Source organism: Hemitrygon akajei, chromosome 4, assembly GCF_048418815.1.
Source record: "Hemitrygon akajei chromosome 4, sHemAka1.3, whole genome shotgun sequence".
Lineage (NCBI taxonomy): Eukaryota > Metazoa > Chordata > Chondrichthyes > Myliobatiformes > Dasyatidae > Hemitrygon > Hemitrygon akajei.
This window is the reverse complement of record NC_133127.1, coordinates 55,666,882-55,685,261: the sequence shown is the minus strand read 5'-3', so window position 1 is coordinate 55,685,261 and position 18,380 is coordinate 55,666,882. Positions and strand designations below refer to the sequence as shown.

Here is an 18,380-nt window from a genome sequence, read left to right as displayed (position 1 = left end):
TTGACATCTTTCCTATAATTTGGTGACCAGAACTGTACACAATACTCCAAATTCGGCCTTACTAATGCCTTGTACAATTTTAACATTACATCCCAACTTCTATACTCAATGCTCTGATTTATAAAGGCCAGCACACCAAAAGCTTTCTTCACCACCCTATCCACGAGATTCCACCTTCAGGGAACCATGCACCATTATTCCTAAATCACTCTGTTCTACTGCATTCTTCAATGCCCTACCATTTACCATGTATGTCCTATTTGGATTATTCCTACCAAAATGTAGCACCTCACACTTATTCAGCATTAAACTCCATCTGCCATCTTTCAGCCCACTCTTCTAACTGGCCTAAATTTCTCTGCAAACTTTGAAAACCTACTTCATTATCCACAACGCCACCTACCTTAGTATCATCTGCATACTTACTAATCCAATTTACCACCCCATCATCCAGATCATTTATGTATATGACAAACAACATTAGACCCAGTACAGATCCCTGAGGCACACCACTAGTCACCGGCCTCCAACCTGACAAACAGTTATCCACCACTACTCTGTGGCATCTCCCATCCAGCCACTGTTGAATCCATTTTACTACTTCAATATTAATACCCAACGATTGAATCTTCCTAACTAACCTTCCATGCAAAACCTTGATCAAGGCTGGCTTGAAGCAGAATCCAAGTTATTTGCTTTGTAATTTCTGTACTATTCTCTGGAAGGAGATAAGCAGAGGCCATAGATAAATTGGCCTAAAAAGCCAAAAACACCATTCTTCGAATGAAGACATTTTGCTACAGCAAGAAATCAGGAAAATTAAGGAATAGTTTCTTGCTTTAACACTGAGTGTCAGCTTTGAACGTGAGCATTTCAAAGGCAGCTTAAACAGCAGACTTAGAAATTTACATAACATAATTATAGAGTCATAAAGGCAATCAGCATAAAATAGGCCCTTTGGCTGATCATCAGGCACATATTAATACCACACAGATCAAGGACTATTAAAGGGATTGGTATACCCTACAGTCTTCTATTGCTTAGTAATGCCAATACTCATGTAGATATTTAAATATGGTGAGGGTACCATTCATTCAGGCAGAGTGCTTCAGATTCAAACCGTCTTTTTGAAAAATATTCCTTAGATCACTTCTAAAATTCTTACCATTTATCCTAAATGTGTGCCTTCATGCTTTACATATCCATGCTCTGTTTAAACCTCTCATAAATTTGAATTCTTTCTTCAGCCTCTTCTGCTGGAAAACCCCGCCTATCCACTCCCAGAACTGAGAGACTGAATCGAATTCAACATCCTGATGAATCTCTTCTGCACCTTCTCCAATTGAACTATGTCCTTCCCAGAGTGTGGTGACCAGAAACAGACACAGTAGTCAAACCAATGTTTTGTAAAGTTGTCACGTAACTTCCTTGTTCTTATACTTCATACCCTGACTAATATAGGCAAGTATCCATAATACATTTCCATCACCTTATTTACCTGCACTCTAACCTTTGAAGATCTTTGAACTTCTACACTAATGTACCCCTGGTCCTCAGTATTCCTTGCCTCAATAAACTCCCCAGAATGCATTTTCTTGCACATAGCGGGATTTAATTCTACCTGCTACTGCTCTGCCCATCCCACCAACTAAAATCATCCTGTGGCCTACAACTGTCCTCCTCAGTATCAACATATGTACTGATATTTATGTCATATGTAAAATTACTATATCCTTATCCTAGTGGTACATCAATGGCCATACACATCCAGGCACAAAAACCACCTTCCACCATCACATTCTGTCTCCTATTATGAAGCCAATTACAGATCTAATCTGTGAACCTTTCTTGGAACTGTTGGGTTCCATACCTTTGGATCAGTTTCCCAGGCAAGATCTTGTCAAGAGTTCTCACGTAACTTCCTTATTCTTATACTTCATGCCCTGACTAATAAGGTCAATGTAGGTTATACCAACTGCACAACCCTCAGTCAAATTGGTCAGACAGGAGTTCACTAAACAAAATATGTTGATTAGTAGAGATAAATACCATGCTTTTCCAAATAGATGTTAATCATACCCTTTTGAGGAAAACCGATATGTCGCCAAAGACTCTCTCAAATGTCTACAGATGAACCATGGAGAGCCTTCTAACTTGCATCACTAGCTGGTATGCAGAGGCCACTGCACAGGATCAGAAAAAGCTGCAGAAAGTTGCAAATTTAGCCAGCGCCATCATAGGCACTAGCCTCCACGTTGAAGAGGACATCTTCAAAAGGCAATGCCTCAAAAAGGTGGCATCCTCCATCACCTGGGACATGCCCTCTTATTGTTACCAGCAAGGGGGAGCTACAGGAGGCTGAAGACAGACACTCAAGGTCTTAGGAACAGCTTCTTCCCCATCAGATTTCAGAATGGACTATGGACCCTTGTACACTATCTCACTTTTTTTACTCTCTTTTTGCACTACTTATTTAATTTAAATTGAAAATATATATACATTTACAATTGTAATCTATTTTTTAAAAATATGCATCGCAGTGTATTGCTGCCATAAAACGTATTTCATATTCCATATGCCAGTGAAATTAAACACTATGTTGATTGTGATTCCTTAAGATTTTTTCCCCAATACATTATTACAATTTATGTTAGAATTTGGAATTGCCTGCATTATCCATTCTGCCCATCTGGCACCTCACATGTCATCAGCAAAATTAAAAAATCTCAGTGACAGCCCCATAGATTACTTATCTTGCTTCCCTAGAACACATCTCATGAGGCCATAGAGATTTACTGAACTAGAAACCAATTCAGACAGATATACAGCTTAGTTGTGCATTTAATATTTTGGCAATATTTGAGTAATATTATAAATACATTGTTTGATTAAGCATTCTTTGTTGTTTATATAATGCACTGCGGGTAATATGTAGAAGTATGTGAATGGCATGCATCATCACACTACCATATCATAAGTGTGCACCTCATTAAAGGTTTAAAAAAAAAGAAAGCAGTTTACTGTATTCACATCTCTTGGGCTCCCTTGTTTCTCTTTCAATTAATTTTAATGTTTTGGAGTTACAAACATAACAGTGGTGAGGAGCAAGTTTTAAATGAACCTGTTGAAGTGCAGCAACATGTTCAAGTTTTTTAAAAAGTGCAGCGAGACACTTGAATTGGAAAAAAAAAACAGAAAATGGACAAATTTGCGGGTTCATAAACAGTAAGTATGGGCTGATAATAATCATAGATTTTTAAAAAAGGGCAGAAATGGCTGGCTACATCAGAAAGATAGTTGTGTTCAATTGCACAGCGGATAATTGGCTAATATATACTGAGTGAATTGAGCAATATTTTAAAGCAAATGAAAAGTGAATGCATATAGTTTACCTCAAAGTTTAACAGCTCCAACCAAACCATCCAAAATGAACTTTGCTGATATTGTGAAAGTAACGCAGCCAAAACGATTGTTAATTGAAGAATGCTTTAGGTTTCATAAAGTGGACTCAAAAGGAAGAAGAGTCCATTTCAATGTACATTGCTGAATTGAAGAAGTTGTCTGAGCATTATCAGTTCAATGATAAGCTTAATGATGCACAGAGAAATTGTTTAGTTTGTGGAATCTCGTAAGAAAGCTTTCAAAAATGGCTCCTACCTGAAACACACCTCACATTTAACAGAGCAGGAGCAATCGCTTCATCAATGGAAACAGCAGATAGAGATGCAATTGAGTTGCAGTTAAGAATAAAAGTGAGTGTGAACAAAGTTGCAACATCGAAACAGAAACCAGCCTGGCCAAACAAATTGAGCTACTGTCATAGCAGGGGCTCACATTAACCAGACCAATAGAGGTTTAAAGGCAAAACTTGCAGAAAATGCAGCAAAGTGGGGCACATAAAAGAGCATGTCAGGCAGACAGAAATAAATGAACCGTACAGGGAAGAGAAATCGATGAAATGTCAAATTGCAAGTTCAAAAATGGCATTAAACTGCATCCTTTTGACTACAAATCTGATTATGATGAGTGTGACACAGGACTGGGTAGCCTTCAGATTTATATTGTGAAAAGTAAAATGAGCCTAGCGATACTTACACCAGAAGTGAACAGCAAATTAATTAAAATGATACTGAACAGAAGCCTGCAGATATCCAACTAAGAACTTATAATGGAGAAAAGGTAATGCCTGTGGGAATGACATTAGTAACAATGAAATATAACAACTAACAAGTCACATTGGACTTGTATGTGGTGAAAACAGGAGGGCCAGCGTAGTAGGAGCATGATTGTCTGAGACAACTACAACTTGATTGAAGATCCATCCACTACTTGAATGTCACATCTCCTGCAAGAGTCATCTGAAAGCAAGTTAATGAAAGTACTGGATGATGCTACAGCTGTGTTCAAGAATGGCACTGAAAATCTCAAACAAATCAAGGGTACAATAGTGTTAAATGAAAATGCCACACCCATGTTTTACAAAGTCTGTCCAGTTCCTTATGCCATCTGTGATAAAGCAGCCAGTGAATTAGATCGCATGGGCATTGAAGGAATTCTTTCCACGGTTGTTTGCAGCACACGGGCAATGCCAGTCATCCCAATAGCCAAGGAAAATGGGTCTGTCAGGATCTGTGGTGATGTTAAAGTCACTATCAACCCCGTAATGAAAGTAGATCAAAACTCTCTGCCTAGGATAGAGGATATCTTGGCAAACCTTTCTGGAGGGAAACATTTTAGCAAAGTGGACTTAGTTGAAGTCTACCTACAGATGGAGATGAAAGAAGAGTCCAAAGTGTTTCTCACCATAAACATTCACAAAAGGCTTTATTTCTATAACAAGCTCATTTTTGGAGTAGCATCTGCGCTGCATTCTGAGCAACTGCTGCAAAGCTGACCATGCACTTAGTGTTACTTGGATTTCATCATTGTTACCAGTAAGGACAACAAGGAACATCTCCAAAATCTTAAAACAGTGTTAAAAAGATTAGAAAACCATGGACTCGGAGCACGATGCAACGAGTGTGAATTCTTTAAACCAAGCACGCTTACTGTAGTCACACTATTGACACACGAGGATTACACAAACGTGCTGAGAAAATTCAAACAGTGGTAGATGCTGCAAAGCCAAAGGAAGTCTCACAGTTGCAATCCTTTTTAGGATCTGTCAATTAGTATAACATTCTCCTGCCAAACCTGGCTACTGTGCTCCACCCCTTGAACTTACTGCCACAGATCGGGAACGAATGGCAAAGGACAAAGCAGTGTGAGGTGGCTTTTCAAAAGCTAAAGGAAATGGTGATGTCAGATACTGTATTCATACATTACGATCCACATTGTCCAGTGAAGCTTGCCTGTGACACCCTACCTTATGGTAAGATGCAGTCATGTCATGTTATGAGCTATGGACGTGAATGCCTCATAGCCCTTGCATCCAATAACCACTGGGGAGAAAAATAACTTACACATTGATAAAGAGACCTTGAGTATGGTTTGTGGGGTGCAAAACATATCAGTACTTGTATGGGGGCGAGTTTACCCTCATTACTAATCATCAACCACTGGTGTCCATTTTCAATCCACAGAAGGGTGTTCCACGAATGCAGCAATGGGCTCTGCTTCTTGGAGGACTCAATTACAAGACTGAATTCAAGAGGACATCTAATCATGGAAATGTTTATGGATTCTCCTGTTTACCTTGCTGCTGCTTGTGTCTGGGAGGGGTGGCTTTGGGGTTCTAATGATTTAACTGTCACTCATTGTTTGGGACACTCCTCTGTTTTCGTGGATGTTTGTGAAGAAAAAGAACTTCAGGATTTATATTGTATACATTTCTCTGACATTAAGTGTACCTATTGAAAAGGAAATAACTGAAAAATTTATAAGAGGAACCACCTCTTGACACATTCTCCCTAACACAAATTGTAAGTCTCTGTGTTATGACACAACTGATCCAAAGGGAAAGCAGAAGAGCCCCCACATTATCTTATTTCTACATGGCCACACAAAATGGCTGGAATGTGTAGCAGAAATGTGAGTTACCCATCTTTACCAGCACTGGGATGAACTTGCCCTTGACAGAGAATGCCTTATGTGGGGATTAAGAGTTGTTGTACCATCCAAGCTGAGAGCTAAAGTGTTGGAGGAACTACATGCCAGTCATCTAGGTGTGGTCAAAATGAAAGTGTTGGCTCAAAGCTTTGTCTGGTGGCCTGAGATAGAATAGCAAATCGAGCAGCTTGCCATGCACTGTTAAAGGTGCCAACACGTCCAGAAGATCCCAAGGGCAACACCTCTCCATCCCTTCGAACGGTCTGCATTGCCCTGGCAGAGGATTCAAGTGGATTTTGCCAGACCATTCATGGGCACAAATTTCTTGGTAGTTGTGGATGGCCTGAAGTGTTCCCAATAGCTCTTTCCAAGGACATGTTCAGTAGGCAGTATCAATGGACCACAGTTTGGCCATAGGGAGATCCTGGCCAATGAAAGCATTGTGTTTGCACTCCCTAGATTTTTTCCCATGCTTTGAGAGCTGGTCTTAATTATTGATCCTTTTAGTATGCAATAGATTGTACTCACATTTTTAAAAAAATATACATTTATATGGAGGTGTATATAGTAGTTGTATAGTATACTGTGTGTAGTTGTATAAATTTTTTTAAACACACACACACACATGAGAGCAATAGGTTACATGCAGGTACTGAGTTGAATTGTAGTCTATATTGATTTGGAGCTTATAGCTAAGCAGGGAGGAGTGTTCTGTATTTAATATATTAGTAATATTGTAAATATATTGTTTGATTAAACATTTTGTTGTTTACATAACCTTTGTAGGTTAAATGTAAATCAAGCTACCATGTATCAAGTGTGCACTTCGCTAAAAGTAAAAATGAAGTTTACACGCATTTCTCGGAATCCCTTATTTTTCCTTAGATTAATTTTATGTTTTGGAGTTTCAAAATATGACAGGCCCCGGCCCCTTCCCCTTCCTTTCCAATCCTGATGAATGGTCTTGGACCAAAATATCGATTGTTTATTCATTTCCATTGATTCTGCCCGACCTGCGGAATTCCTCCAGAATTTAGTGTGTGTTGCTCTGGATTTCCATCATCTGCAGAATTTTTTTGTGTTTAAGACATATATTAATTGCTTTTTAATGTAATTTCATTGCATCTCTTCCTGAGCTCTCCATCTCTAACATCCTTAGTGCATATAAAAGTCAAATGCTCATTTAAGACTCTACCTGTGTCTTCTGGCTCCAAATACAGAAATACAGTTTAGTGCTTAATGAGTCCAATTGTTCACCATAAATAATCACCCCATTTCTCTTAATATAGGTAGGAAATGACTTGAAATTTTTCTTAATGTTGTTGCCCAGTGATATTTCATGCCACACTTCCCCTTTCTAAATCCTTTCTTGATTTCACTACTGCACTTTCTGTACACTTGAAGGACTCCCTTTTTTCAGTCTCTACATCTGCTCAATGCTTCACTTCTTTTAATCCAGCCCTCAATGCCTCTTGACACCCAGGATTCCTTAGACATGTTATCATTACCTTTCACTCCAACTTCCTGTTGTCTCACATTTGAATGATTATCACTTGTCGGTTAGAAACTTACCAGCAAGTTACTGCCACAGGCCTAATTTTGCCAGGTCTTGTCCTATGACATTGAAGTAAATCTCCTTCCGACTCAGGACAACCTTTATTACCTCATCCTTATCTCCAAGACACTCTCACACTTAAAGTTCAATCTTTTTACCTGGGTACATTCCACAATATTATATCCTGTATTCCCCCTTCTAGTAGGACAATCAACATACAAGTTGCCCCCCAAGTCCTCCTGGATGCACTCTTCACATTAAGCCAATCCCAACTGATAATGGAGAAGCTGGAATCCCCAACCTACTACAACTTGTCACTCGTACACATCTCTGTGGGTTCTCTACACATCTTCTCCTCTATTTCCCACTGAATGTTAGGAGGCTTGTAATTTACCTTCAGCAAAGAGAATATTTTCCCACATAACCACATTCAGTATGTCAGCCCTTTTGGTGATAAGAGTTTTGAGGGAGTTAATGGACCTGTGAGAGAATAGTCTTCAGGGAACAGGACTGATATGATTTCTCTGATAGCCAACACAGTGGCTCAACAGGCCAAATGGTGTTGTACCACGTCATAAAGAAATTCGAGAAAATATAAGAATAAAACAAGAGTTATAGAGTAATCCAACATAAAGGGGCCTTTTGGTCAATCATAAGCATGCTGACCATCAAGTGTCTGTCTGTACTAATGTCCATTGCCTTTCATGGTTTGTTGATTTATGTGGAAGGTACCTAAATGCTGTGAGAGCCCCAGCCTTCCCCTTCACTTAGGCAATATGTTCCAGAACATCTCAGAGTTGTCAGAGACAACAAAGCCAGCACTTTTGACACAGTATTTTCCCAACTCTAGCGAGTGGTTTCATGCTGCACCAAGTCTAAAACTTTAATACAAACAAGCTGGATGAACTCAGCAGGTCAGGCAGCATGCTGACTGACCTGCTGAGTTCCTCCAGCTTGTTTGTACGTGTTGATTTGACCACAGCATCTGCAGTATACTTTGTGTTTACTAAAAATTCAGTGCTGGTTACACTTCCTTCCTCCAGCCTGACCATTAATGATTGGATCAAATTATATGATATGGGTAGAATAGCAGAAAAGAGCATAAATGACAATAAAATGTTATACAGCCTCCCTCTGTAGATGGTCTCACCAACCTTTAGGCTCTAAAAATACCCATTTATTTTCAAAAAGACCATTACAAATGGAAGTAGTTAGCAAAGATGTAAGCTTAATGAATTTATATGTGTCCACAGTCAAGTGTTTGGCACACTTGCATACCAACAGCCTTGAGTTAGTCAAAAAGCAGAATATAAAGCCTTGATATTATAACCTTTCAATAATCAAGTCTACATCTCATAAGACTTACCATTATTCAATGTGTTCACACAACCCCAAATTGTATTTTGTAATCTAGCTGTTAGCTCTTCTTTTTGCAAAGATGTCAACATAGCATCTCTGGTGAGAGTGTCCAGGACAGATGTCACCATCTTCAACTTGTCTCTGTTTTCCTGCTGAGCAAGCCGCTTGAGGAAATAAAGGCTTTTTGCCATGAACTTCCAACGCATCAACTTATCCACAATAACCTAGTTAATGAAAAGTAAAATCCTTATCAATATATCATTATATAACATAGCTACACAGCCATAGAATAAGCATTTATAACATTGCTGATTTAATGTGGTTGTAATGATTTTCTTGTAATGTTTAAGACCACAACTATTAAACACAATAGTTTGGGCTAACTATTGCTGGAAGTTCTCACTGAATATAAAGCTTATAATAAAACAACAGTTACAAAACATCACTTTTCTTTTATGGCTAGTAAATTGAATGAGTTGCAAGCACTTTTCATCTCTATCTAAGAGCACATGTTTAATAGCTCCAAGTTACTTGGATAAGTGATGGATTAGGGTATAGAATTGTTACTTTTCTTGTAATTTAACTTTCCTATATTTGTTTGTATTTTCATATAATCACCTATGTACATGAAATTGTTTAGCAAATTTTCCAGCAATTATAATACAGCTGCCTGTGTGTTTTATTTTCTGGAAGCTTTTTAGTTTTCTGTAGCAGGTGTTAGGCCACTTGGATCTGGCTTCTTTATAGGTTAGTTGTTATCACTGGAATTTTTGTTATCTCTAGTCTGAGCATGGGATGATCATGACAACTTTTACCTTAGCCTTTTTTGTTTGTTCTTTGTTCTTGTAACACTTAATAACATTGCTTAGTAATAAGTTTTATGCCTCACTCTTGACTCCTGAAGAACCTCTGGATCACAAAAGCACCAAAGTGATGGGAGGAACACCAGTGCTGCCATTCAGATGGCTTTCCAGTATTCAATTGGATTTTTTTCTCCAAAGCTGCTTACCTACGGACTTTATCACAATCGTCATCTAAACATGAAGTAAGACCTCATCGAAATCAAAAGGTAGGTGGCAGAAATTGAAAACAACAACGGAATTGAAAAAGGGCCTTTGACCTGAAGTATTAATCTATTTTGTTTCCTGCAGATGCTGCCTAACCAGCCGCGTGATCTTTGTTCATCATGCAACGAAGGCTCCACGTAGAAGAAAAGAAAAAATAAGCGGAAATTTTCACCAAGCAACTGAGGAAAGTCAATGGTTGTCACAAGGAGAATCATCCAATAGCCAGTTTCATATGAATACCAACTAAGATTGGTGTGCTTGTATAAAGTCAGTTGTCAGACCCCAAGAACATTAACCTTGTGAAACCTCAAACAAATCATATTCAGTTATTATTAATTAATTTTGCTTTTTCATACCATCAGTAGATTGTTTCCTGATGATTTGACTATTTTCAGCTCTAATCAGAACACTCCACATAAATGCCAAGAATGACCACTATGAACATACAAACACGAGGAAATCTGCAGTTGCTGGAAATTCAAACAACACACACAAAATGCTGGTGGAACACAGCAGGCCAGAGACCCTACAGAGAACACAGAGACCCTAGTCCTGTCGAAGGGTCTCGGCCCGAAACGTTGACAGTGCTTCTCCTTATAGATGCTGCCTGGCCTGCTGTGTTCCATGAACATACAAATCAGTTAACATCAAATGTTGTTATGTTCCTTAACATATTTAAATTTTATTTCAATATTTTCCTTCGATGTATAGTGCAGACAAAATGTCAGCTTTGATTATAACAAGCCAGCCCAGAGACATGTGCCACATAGGCAGTCCATGCCTACATGCAGTATTAATGGCTAGCAGATTTTCTGTCAGGACCAGTATGGAACTTTTATAGTTTGATATGTTTCCCATTGAGCTCAGTAATAGTAGAGTGAAGCTGTTGGCAACAAGATTTCTGTGTTTTTAACAACCAAAAGGAACAATTTTGTTCTCCTTAGCCCACAAAAAATCCCTAGAAAAATGTTCCTACCCTTTCTTTTTGATGGGTATAAAACCTACTTGTTAATGAAATTTTACTTTGTGGCACAACCAATAGTTTCTCTTTTGTTTTCCAATACCACACTAATAGCTTTTGGCTTGTCTTATTGTGTGCACCACACTGTAGGTCAAATATTGGGGAAATGCTACCTTTGTGAACAAATAGCCTGCAATTGAACTTGTCATTACTACAAAATAAAGGTTTAAAATGTCTGCACACTGGAATATTATATTATTGCTACTTACCATGACTTGCGATGTCAGAGTGTCAGTCAGCATGCTCTCCACCTGGGACATTTTGTCCCCTATGTTTTGCATTATCTCCCTCACAGTGATTTCAGGGAGCTCAGAGTGTTTCAGAAGTATTTCAGTTTGCTGGAAGAATTTACTCATCTGAGAGATAAACAAATAAATGAAAAATAAATCCTTAATTTATCTGCTTGAAGCAGAAGAGATCCAGTGCCGAATATACATCTAGCAGCCCAGGTAATGTAAATTAAAGTGTTCTCAGGTGTCTGTATTCTCATGTGGTGCTGGGCGAAATCTTATAGAGTGAAAGGCTTCACCAGAAAGTGTATTATTAGATGAAGTGATAACTTGCAATTTGAATTAATCCAAAAATAATTTTGGAGAACTTAACCTCTGGTGTGTATTACGATGTAGAAAAATACACAAAAACCACAAAGTACAACATATAGAAAGGTGCTGCGTAACCAGGAGGCTATCCCCACTCATGGGGAAAGCTTTGGGAGTAAACTCCAAGGAAAAATCTGGAGCTGGAGTCCCTAAGCAGTCCTACGTGGAGTTCAATGCTGACCGTCAACTCCCTCGACACCGCTGATACCAAACTGTATCAGTCTCTGCCGTTCCTTTGGATTCATCAGCTGTGTGGAGAGGGGGAGCCTGCCCAATGGGCAACAGCTTGCTCTCCATATCGTACTGCCCTGGCTTGCGTATCATGTAGACTGCTGGGACATACCATCCATGGATGATCCTGACTAACAGAGGGCCTCATACTGAGATGCAATGTGATATACTGTACATATGGGGAAAGAGTAAAAGAACTTGGGGTTAATTCATGATGTCTGCACCAATGTTTTGTGATGCTTCTTCAAAGCTCTGTGGAGCTGAAATTGGCCTGTCCTCAGCTTCTGTCTGGGTGGAGTTTGCGTGATTCCCTTGTATCTACATGTGTTTCCACAGGCTGCTCCTGTTTCTTCCCACATACAAAAGAAATTATGACAACTTAATTGAGCACTGTAAATTACTCCTGGTATGGAAAAGTGCAACAGATTGACACAGATTAGGGGATGATTAGATTATACTAGTTTATTGTTATATACAACAGAGTGAAATCCCCTTTACATCTGCTTCCTCTCATCTTAAATCTACAATATGCAGTCTTGACTTTAATATGACCACCATGGGTTTAATGTCCATCAGCTACACAAATTGGATTGTCAGAAACGACTAAGTACATCCGCACACAAGCTGCTGACCTATTATGATAAATGAGTTTGCCGTGTTGCTGTGATTTACCCATGGATTCCTTTCTGTTTGACAGTTGCGTACTTTTGTTTGAGAGTCTCTAGGTGGCGTCTGATGGAGTGAGTTGAGTTGAAGCTTGCTCCTAAAGTTTTCAATCTTTTATCACTCTTCTATTACTTACTTATACTAAAGCATATAACTTTCTTATATGCTTAAAATCTGATCTTTACTTAGAGAAAATGAGTACCAGAGGACAAAAGAAACTAGCTGAAAGCAGTGGAGAGGGTGAGCTTACCCTGGATGCAATATTGAAATTACTGGATGAAAAAAAAAATCAACCAAAAAAATCTGAAACTGGAAATGAAAGTTTTGAAATTATTGAATGAGAAAATCGAGCAGAGAGATTTAAAATTGGAAGAGAAAATCGACACTGTGGATTTGACGTTAAGGATGATTAATAATGCAATGGAAACATTTAAACGGGAGACCAAGCAGTTACAGGGACGTGCTTTTGAACTTGAGGAAGCCGACAAGAAGATGGAAGGCAGAGTCGAAACACTGGAAAGGAAACTGTATTCAGCTATTCAAACATTGGAGCAACAGAAAATTAAGATGAACTATCTGGAAGGTTGAAGTCACAGACAAAATATTAGAATAATTGGCCTGCCTGAAGATACTGAAAAAGGAGAAGACCACACTGAATTTTTCTCTCAATTTTTAAGGAAGGTGTTTGGCTCTGTTATGCCTGCGCCCCAACTCTGAGGGGCCGAAGGGTAGAAAGTAGCCCCCTCCTTTTTGAGAATCGCAAGATCGCTATTAATTCAGGTCAGGAGACCCAGGAAATGAGAGAGAGAGACGCAGAATCCACAGGGGGTTTGGAATGTCCTGGCCCTCAGTGATTTCAAAGCCACGGGAACCGGCCATTGTCTCTTGGAGACGGAATTGTGTATTGAGCGCTGTGCTATTCATTGATGCCTTCAAGGAATGAGCAATGTGGGCTGGTTGGGGGGATGGCATCCTCCCCAACCTGATTGACATCTGAGACCCCGTGAGTAAGGATAAAAGAAGGTCTGGGGAACAACCCCTTTAGTCGCACCAGAGAAACACTAGAAATCCCGTGACAGCGTAAAGGCAAAAGCCGGTAGAAAGCCCACGTGCGTCCTTTTCCATTTGCCTCGGAATTGGCAGGACTGACCACGGAAGACGGCTTAGCTAAAAGGAAAAGGACACCGACGACATTTCGAAGGATCGACATCATAGAAAGGAAAACGGGCAAGTTCTAAACTCCGTCTCTCTCTCTCCAACCAAAAGCTGCAGCCTAAATGAACTTGAGTGACTTTTATATTTCCATCGGACAATACATTATCCCCTAGACAACGATAGAGCTATTTCTTATTGATTATTATTATACCCGAGCTTTTAGATTTAGTATTGACGACATATATTATCTGTATGTTTGCATTGATATTATTTTTGTGTATTTTTATCAATAAATTGTTATGAATGTACCACAGCTCTGAGGGGCCGAAGGGTGCGGGGGTAGCCCCCTCCTTTGTGTGAATCGCAAGATCACTATTGAGTCAATTCAGAAGACACAGGAAATGAGAGAGAGACATGCAGAATCCACAAAAGGGTTAGAATGTGTCCTGGCCTCCGAAAGGCGGACCCATTGATACCGGCTATTGTCTCTTGGAGACGGACTTGTGTATTGCATCCTGGACGATGCAATCAAAGCCCCAGGCAATGAACCAAGGAGGAGGTTGGTAGAGGGATTGCATCATCCCCAACCTGATTGACACCTGAGACCCTGTGAGTCAGGATAAAAAGAGGGTCTGTGGGAACAGCCCCTCAGACGCACCAGAAAAAACGCTAGCGATCCCGTAATAGTGAAAGCCGGTGGAAGGCCATGTGCGTCTGCTTCCATTTGTCCGGAATCGGTGACCTTTGCCACGGAAAAACGGTTTTTAGCTAACAACGGGGAACTCAACTCTCAACGACTCTCGAAGGATTGACATCATAAACAGAATGAGCAAGTTTTAACCCGTCTCTCTCTCTCTCTCCAACAATTGCCACACAGGGTCCCCAACGGCTGCAGCCCGTATGAACTGAACGAACTATATATTTCCATCGGACAATTCATTATTCCCTAGACAACGATTCCGCTTATTTCTTATTGATTATTATTATACCCGTGCTTTTAGATTTAGTATTGATGACGTATATGATCTGTGTTTGCATTGATATTACTTTTGTGTATTTCTATCAATAAATACTGTTAAAAATAGTACCATCAGACTTCAACGGACCTCTCTATCTTTGCCGGTAAGTGACCCAGTTACGGGGTACGTAACAATTGGGGTTCTCGTCTCAGGATTTGACACCAAATTGGGAGGCCAGTGAATTGGGCTTGTAAGTCCAAACTTGGATCTGGTACGCGGGTAGCCAGACGGGAAACCAGCAAAGATGGATGTGGATGAATTTATAGAAAACCCGACTCTGGAGGCGCTAGAGGCGGCCACCAAATCGGACTTGATAAATATGGCGAAGGGGCTAAACCTCGCAGAGGTGAGGTTGTCAATGAAAAAGCGGGAGGTGCGAAGGGCCATAACTCAGTATTATATTGAGAAGAATGTGTTTGCAGCTGAGGTATTGGAAAATATCCCTGAAAAGGTACCAGCTAGTGGGACAGCTCAGTTAGAGTTGGAGAAATTAAGGTTGGAACATGAAATTAAATTAAAGTAGATGGAAGCAGCTGAGAAAGAAAAGGAAAGAGCTGACAAACAAAGGGAGCATGCGCTCCAGCTAAAGGAGTTAGAGGTGAAACGGGAGCATGAGCTCCAGCTAAAGGGGTTAGAGGTGAAAAAAGAGCAGGACCGAGCTGAGAAGCAAAGAGAGCATGAAATTCAGTTAAAACAGCTGGAAGCAGCTGAAAAAGAGAGGGAGAGAGCTGAGAAAGAAAAGGAAAGAGCTGAAAAAGAAAAGGAAAGAGCCGAGAAGGAGAGGGAGGCAGAGAAACAGAGGCAACATGACTTGGATATGGAAAAGTTAAGGCAAGAGAGAAGAGCTCAAGGGTCAGACCGTGAGGAGCGGTTTAATGTTAGTTGGGAGTTGAGGTTAGTAACTCCGTTCGAGGAGACAGATGTTGATAGTTATTTTTTTGCTTTTTGAAAAGGTGGCAGTGAATCAGAAGTGGCCCAAAGAGCAGTGGGTGGCGTTGTTACAAAGTGTGTTAAAAGGGAAGGCACAACGAGCATATACGGCATTGTCCATGGAGGAGGAAGAGGCGGAGAATTATGCCAAAGTAAAAGAGGCCATTCTCTGGACTTACGAATTGGTACCTGAGGCGTATAGACAAAAGTTCAGAAATTTAAAGAAAGGGTGGAATCAGACGTATACCGAGTTTGCCTATGAGAAGGGTGTGCTCTTGGATCGTTGGTGTACAGCAGAAACAGTGGAAGAGGATTTTTGGCGTATCAGGGAGTTAATTCTGATTGAGGAATTTAAAGGTTGTGTTTCGGAGGATATCCGGATGTATTTGAATGAGAAGCCGAATAAGTCCATCTCCGAATTTGCTAGGTTCGCAGATGAATATGCCCTAACCCACAAATCAAAGTTTTCCTCGAATAAATTTACCAGAGAGACCGTGGGAACAATAGAGAAAGCCCGCCGGCTGAGGCAGAGGTCCCGCTGGGAGCTAGTGGTAAGATTGGGGAGGAGAGGCAAGACGGCCAGAGATTTCCAGGCTTGACCTGTTTTAATTGTGGAAAGGGGGGACATATTGCATCTAGGTGCTTTGCTCCGAGGAAGGAGATAGGAAAAGGGAAAGCAGCAGTCCCTATAGGATGTGCCGTGGTAATCAGTAAATCGACAAGAGAGCCCCGGGTAGACAGGGTACGAGAAGGGTCTGAGACTTGTATGTCAAACGGAACCATGTCTGTATGAGAGGGAGACCCACCAGTTCCCGTGCGAATCTGGAGAGACACGGGAGCTGAACTGTCATTGATTAGCAGTAAGGTACTGGATTTTGGTCGCAAGATGGGAATGGTAGCTGTGAAAGGAATAGGAAAAGGGACGGAAACGGTGCCCTTGCATACGATCATTATAAATTGTGAGCTGGTATCTGGACCAGTTGAAATGGGGGTGCGATCAGAATTCCAGAGTACTGACGCGGATGTCCTTCTGGGTAATGATTTAGCCGGTGGTAAGGTTTGGTCAGCAATGAAGCTGACGAGACAGCCGGTGGAGGCCCCGCCCCTAGATTCCAAGATCTATCCTGCATGCGCGATCACTCGCAGCATGTCGAGAAAGGCAGCTGAGAACGAGAGCAGTTTAAATCCGGCCAGTATCAATTTGGCCGAGACGTTTTTACCGACCCTGTACCACAAGGGTTTAGAGGGTGGTAAAACTAAGAGTAGTAAAGTGAAAGGGAGTAAGGGAGAGGAGGTAGACTTTCCCTTAGCAAGGAGAAAAGTTCTAGAGGCACGAAATAAAGATGAGAAACAGATAAAGCTGTTAAAAGGTCCAGGGTTGGACATGGATGATCTGTCTGGTTTGGCAGACATGTTTGAAGAAGGTGAAAATTCTAAAGGTGTTCCCGATAATGAAATGAAGGAAGTCCTAGATGAAAAGTGTCCCCTTACCTTGAAGAAGTCTGCTGGGTTGGCAGATGAGGTTGCTTCAGCCGGTTGAGTTTACTCCGGAAGGGAGTTGCCCAGAGAGTAGCTGGGAGGATCAGGGGAAGTTAGAATTTGAATCGGGTACGGGTATTGAAAGCCTAGAAGAGGCAAATGTCCTGTTTGAGTGTGTCCAAGATATGGATGCACGTGGTACTGAACCTAGTAATGGAGCTCAGAAATAGTCTGAGGTATTTGATTCAGTTAAAAAGGAATGCAGTCCTTGTGGGTCAGATGGACTTAGTTCAGTGAAGAAAGGGTTAACCTTGGTAATAGTGGGAAGTGAGAGTTCCCAGGTGTTTGTGCTCGAAGGTGTGTTAAAAGTTAATGAGGAGATCAAAGGTGGTGAGGTGAATATTATTATTGAAGGAAAAGGGAAAAGTGTAGTTCCCAAATTGAATGAAGAAAATTTAAAGGCTGGACTGATATCAGAAGCAGCAACCAGGCTACAGAGACAATGGCTTGGTACCACAAGGACTGTGAATCAATTACAGGTTGAGTTGGAAGGTAAAGGGGCCCCACACGCTATTGTTATTCCAGAGTGTGGTGTGACAAGGCAGAATTTGAAATGCTGTTTGAACAAAGAGTTCGAACTGAAAACTAATAGCCTGAAGGGTCCTGAGGAGAAAACTAGCAACCTGCGTAAAATTAAAGAATTGTGTGGAGATTTGGAAGATGGTCTAAGTTTGGAACACATTGTTGATAAAATAACTCCTATGAAAGGAGCGGGCGAAAGCCTATTTCGCCAGGGTAAAAGAGGCGAGGGTTAATGGGACGCCATTTTTAAATAGCAGAAGCCGGTTTTAAGGGATTTCGACAGAGCATGTGAATAATAAAGACAACCCCCATAGAAGCCTGACTGTTAAGTTTGAAAGTAACAAAGATTAGTAGTTGCCTGAACTTTTGTAGTATACCTGTAAGCTAAGATCACAACTCTTTAGTTTTTGTCTGCTAAAGAAAATAAGAAATAAAAATAGGTGGTTATAAAATTGGAGTCTGATGCTACAAGACTTTAGTAAGGTACAAGATGTTAAGATATTAAAGGAAGTGACAATGTAATCGGTAACTGTTTAGATGCTGAATTGAATGTATAACGGTATTACTCTGTAGTGAAAAAAAAACCTTTTGTATTGTGTTAGATTCTAAAATCCTGTAAGACTCTGAATTACTTCGTTTTTTTCCCATGGTAAAAAAATGCGTTGAAGA

General features: G+C 40.4%; 1 protein-coding gene across 3 annotated transcripts in view; it reads right to left on the bottom strand.

Annotated features, from left to right (window-relative positions):
• The window catches only part of LOC140726364 (evC complex member EVC-like), an 80,549-nt gene that overhangs the window by 27,173 nt on the left and 34,996 nt on the right, over positions 1–18,380 (bottom strand). For all 3 annotated transcript variants that reach the window (XM_073042644.1, XM_073042645.1, XM_073042646.1), the window contains exons 8-9: positions 11,260–11,406; positions 8,970–9,186 (exon numbers count right to left, since the gene is read on the bottom strand). In XM_073042644.1, the coding sequence (XP_072898745.1) occupies positions 8,970–9,186; positions 11,260–11,406 (364 nt within the window). The remainder of the gene's footprint in view (positions 1–8,969; positions 9,187–11,259; positions 11,407–18,380) is intronic.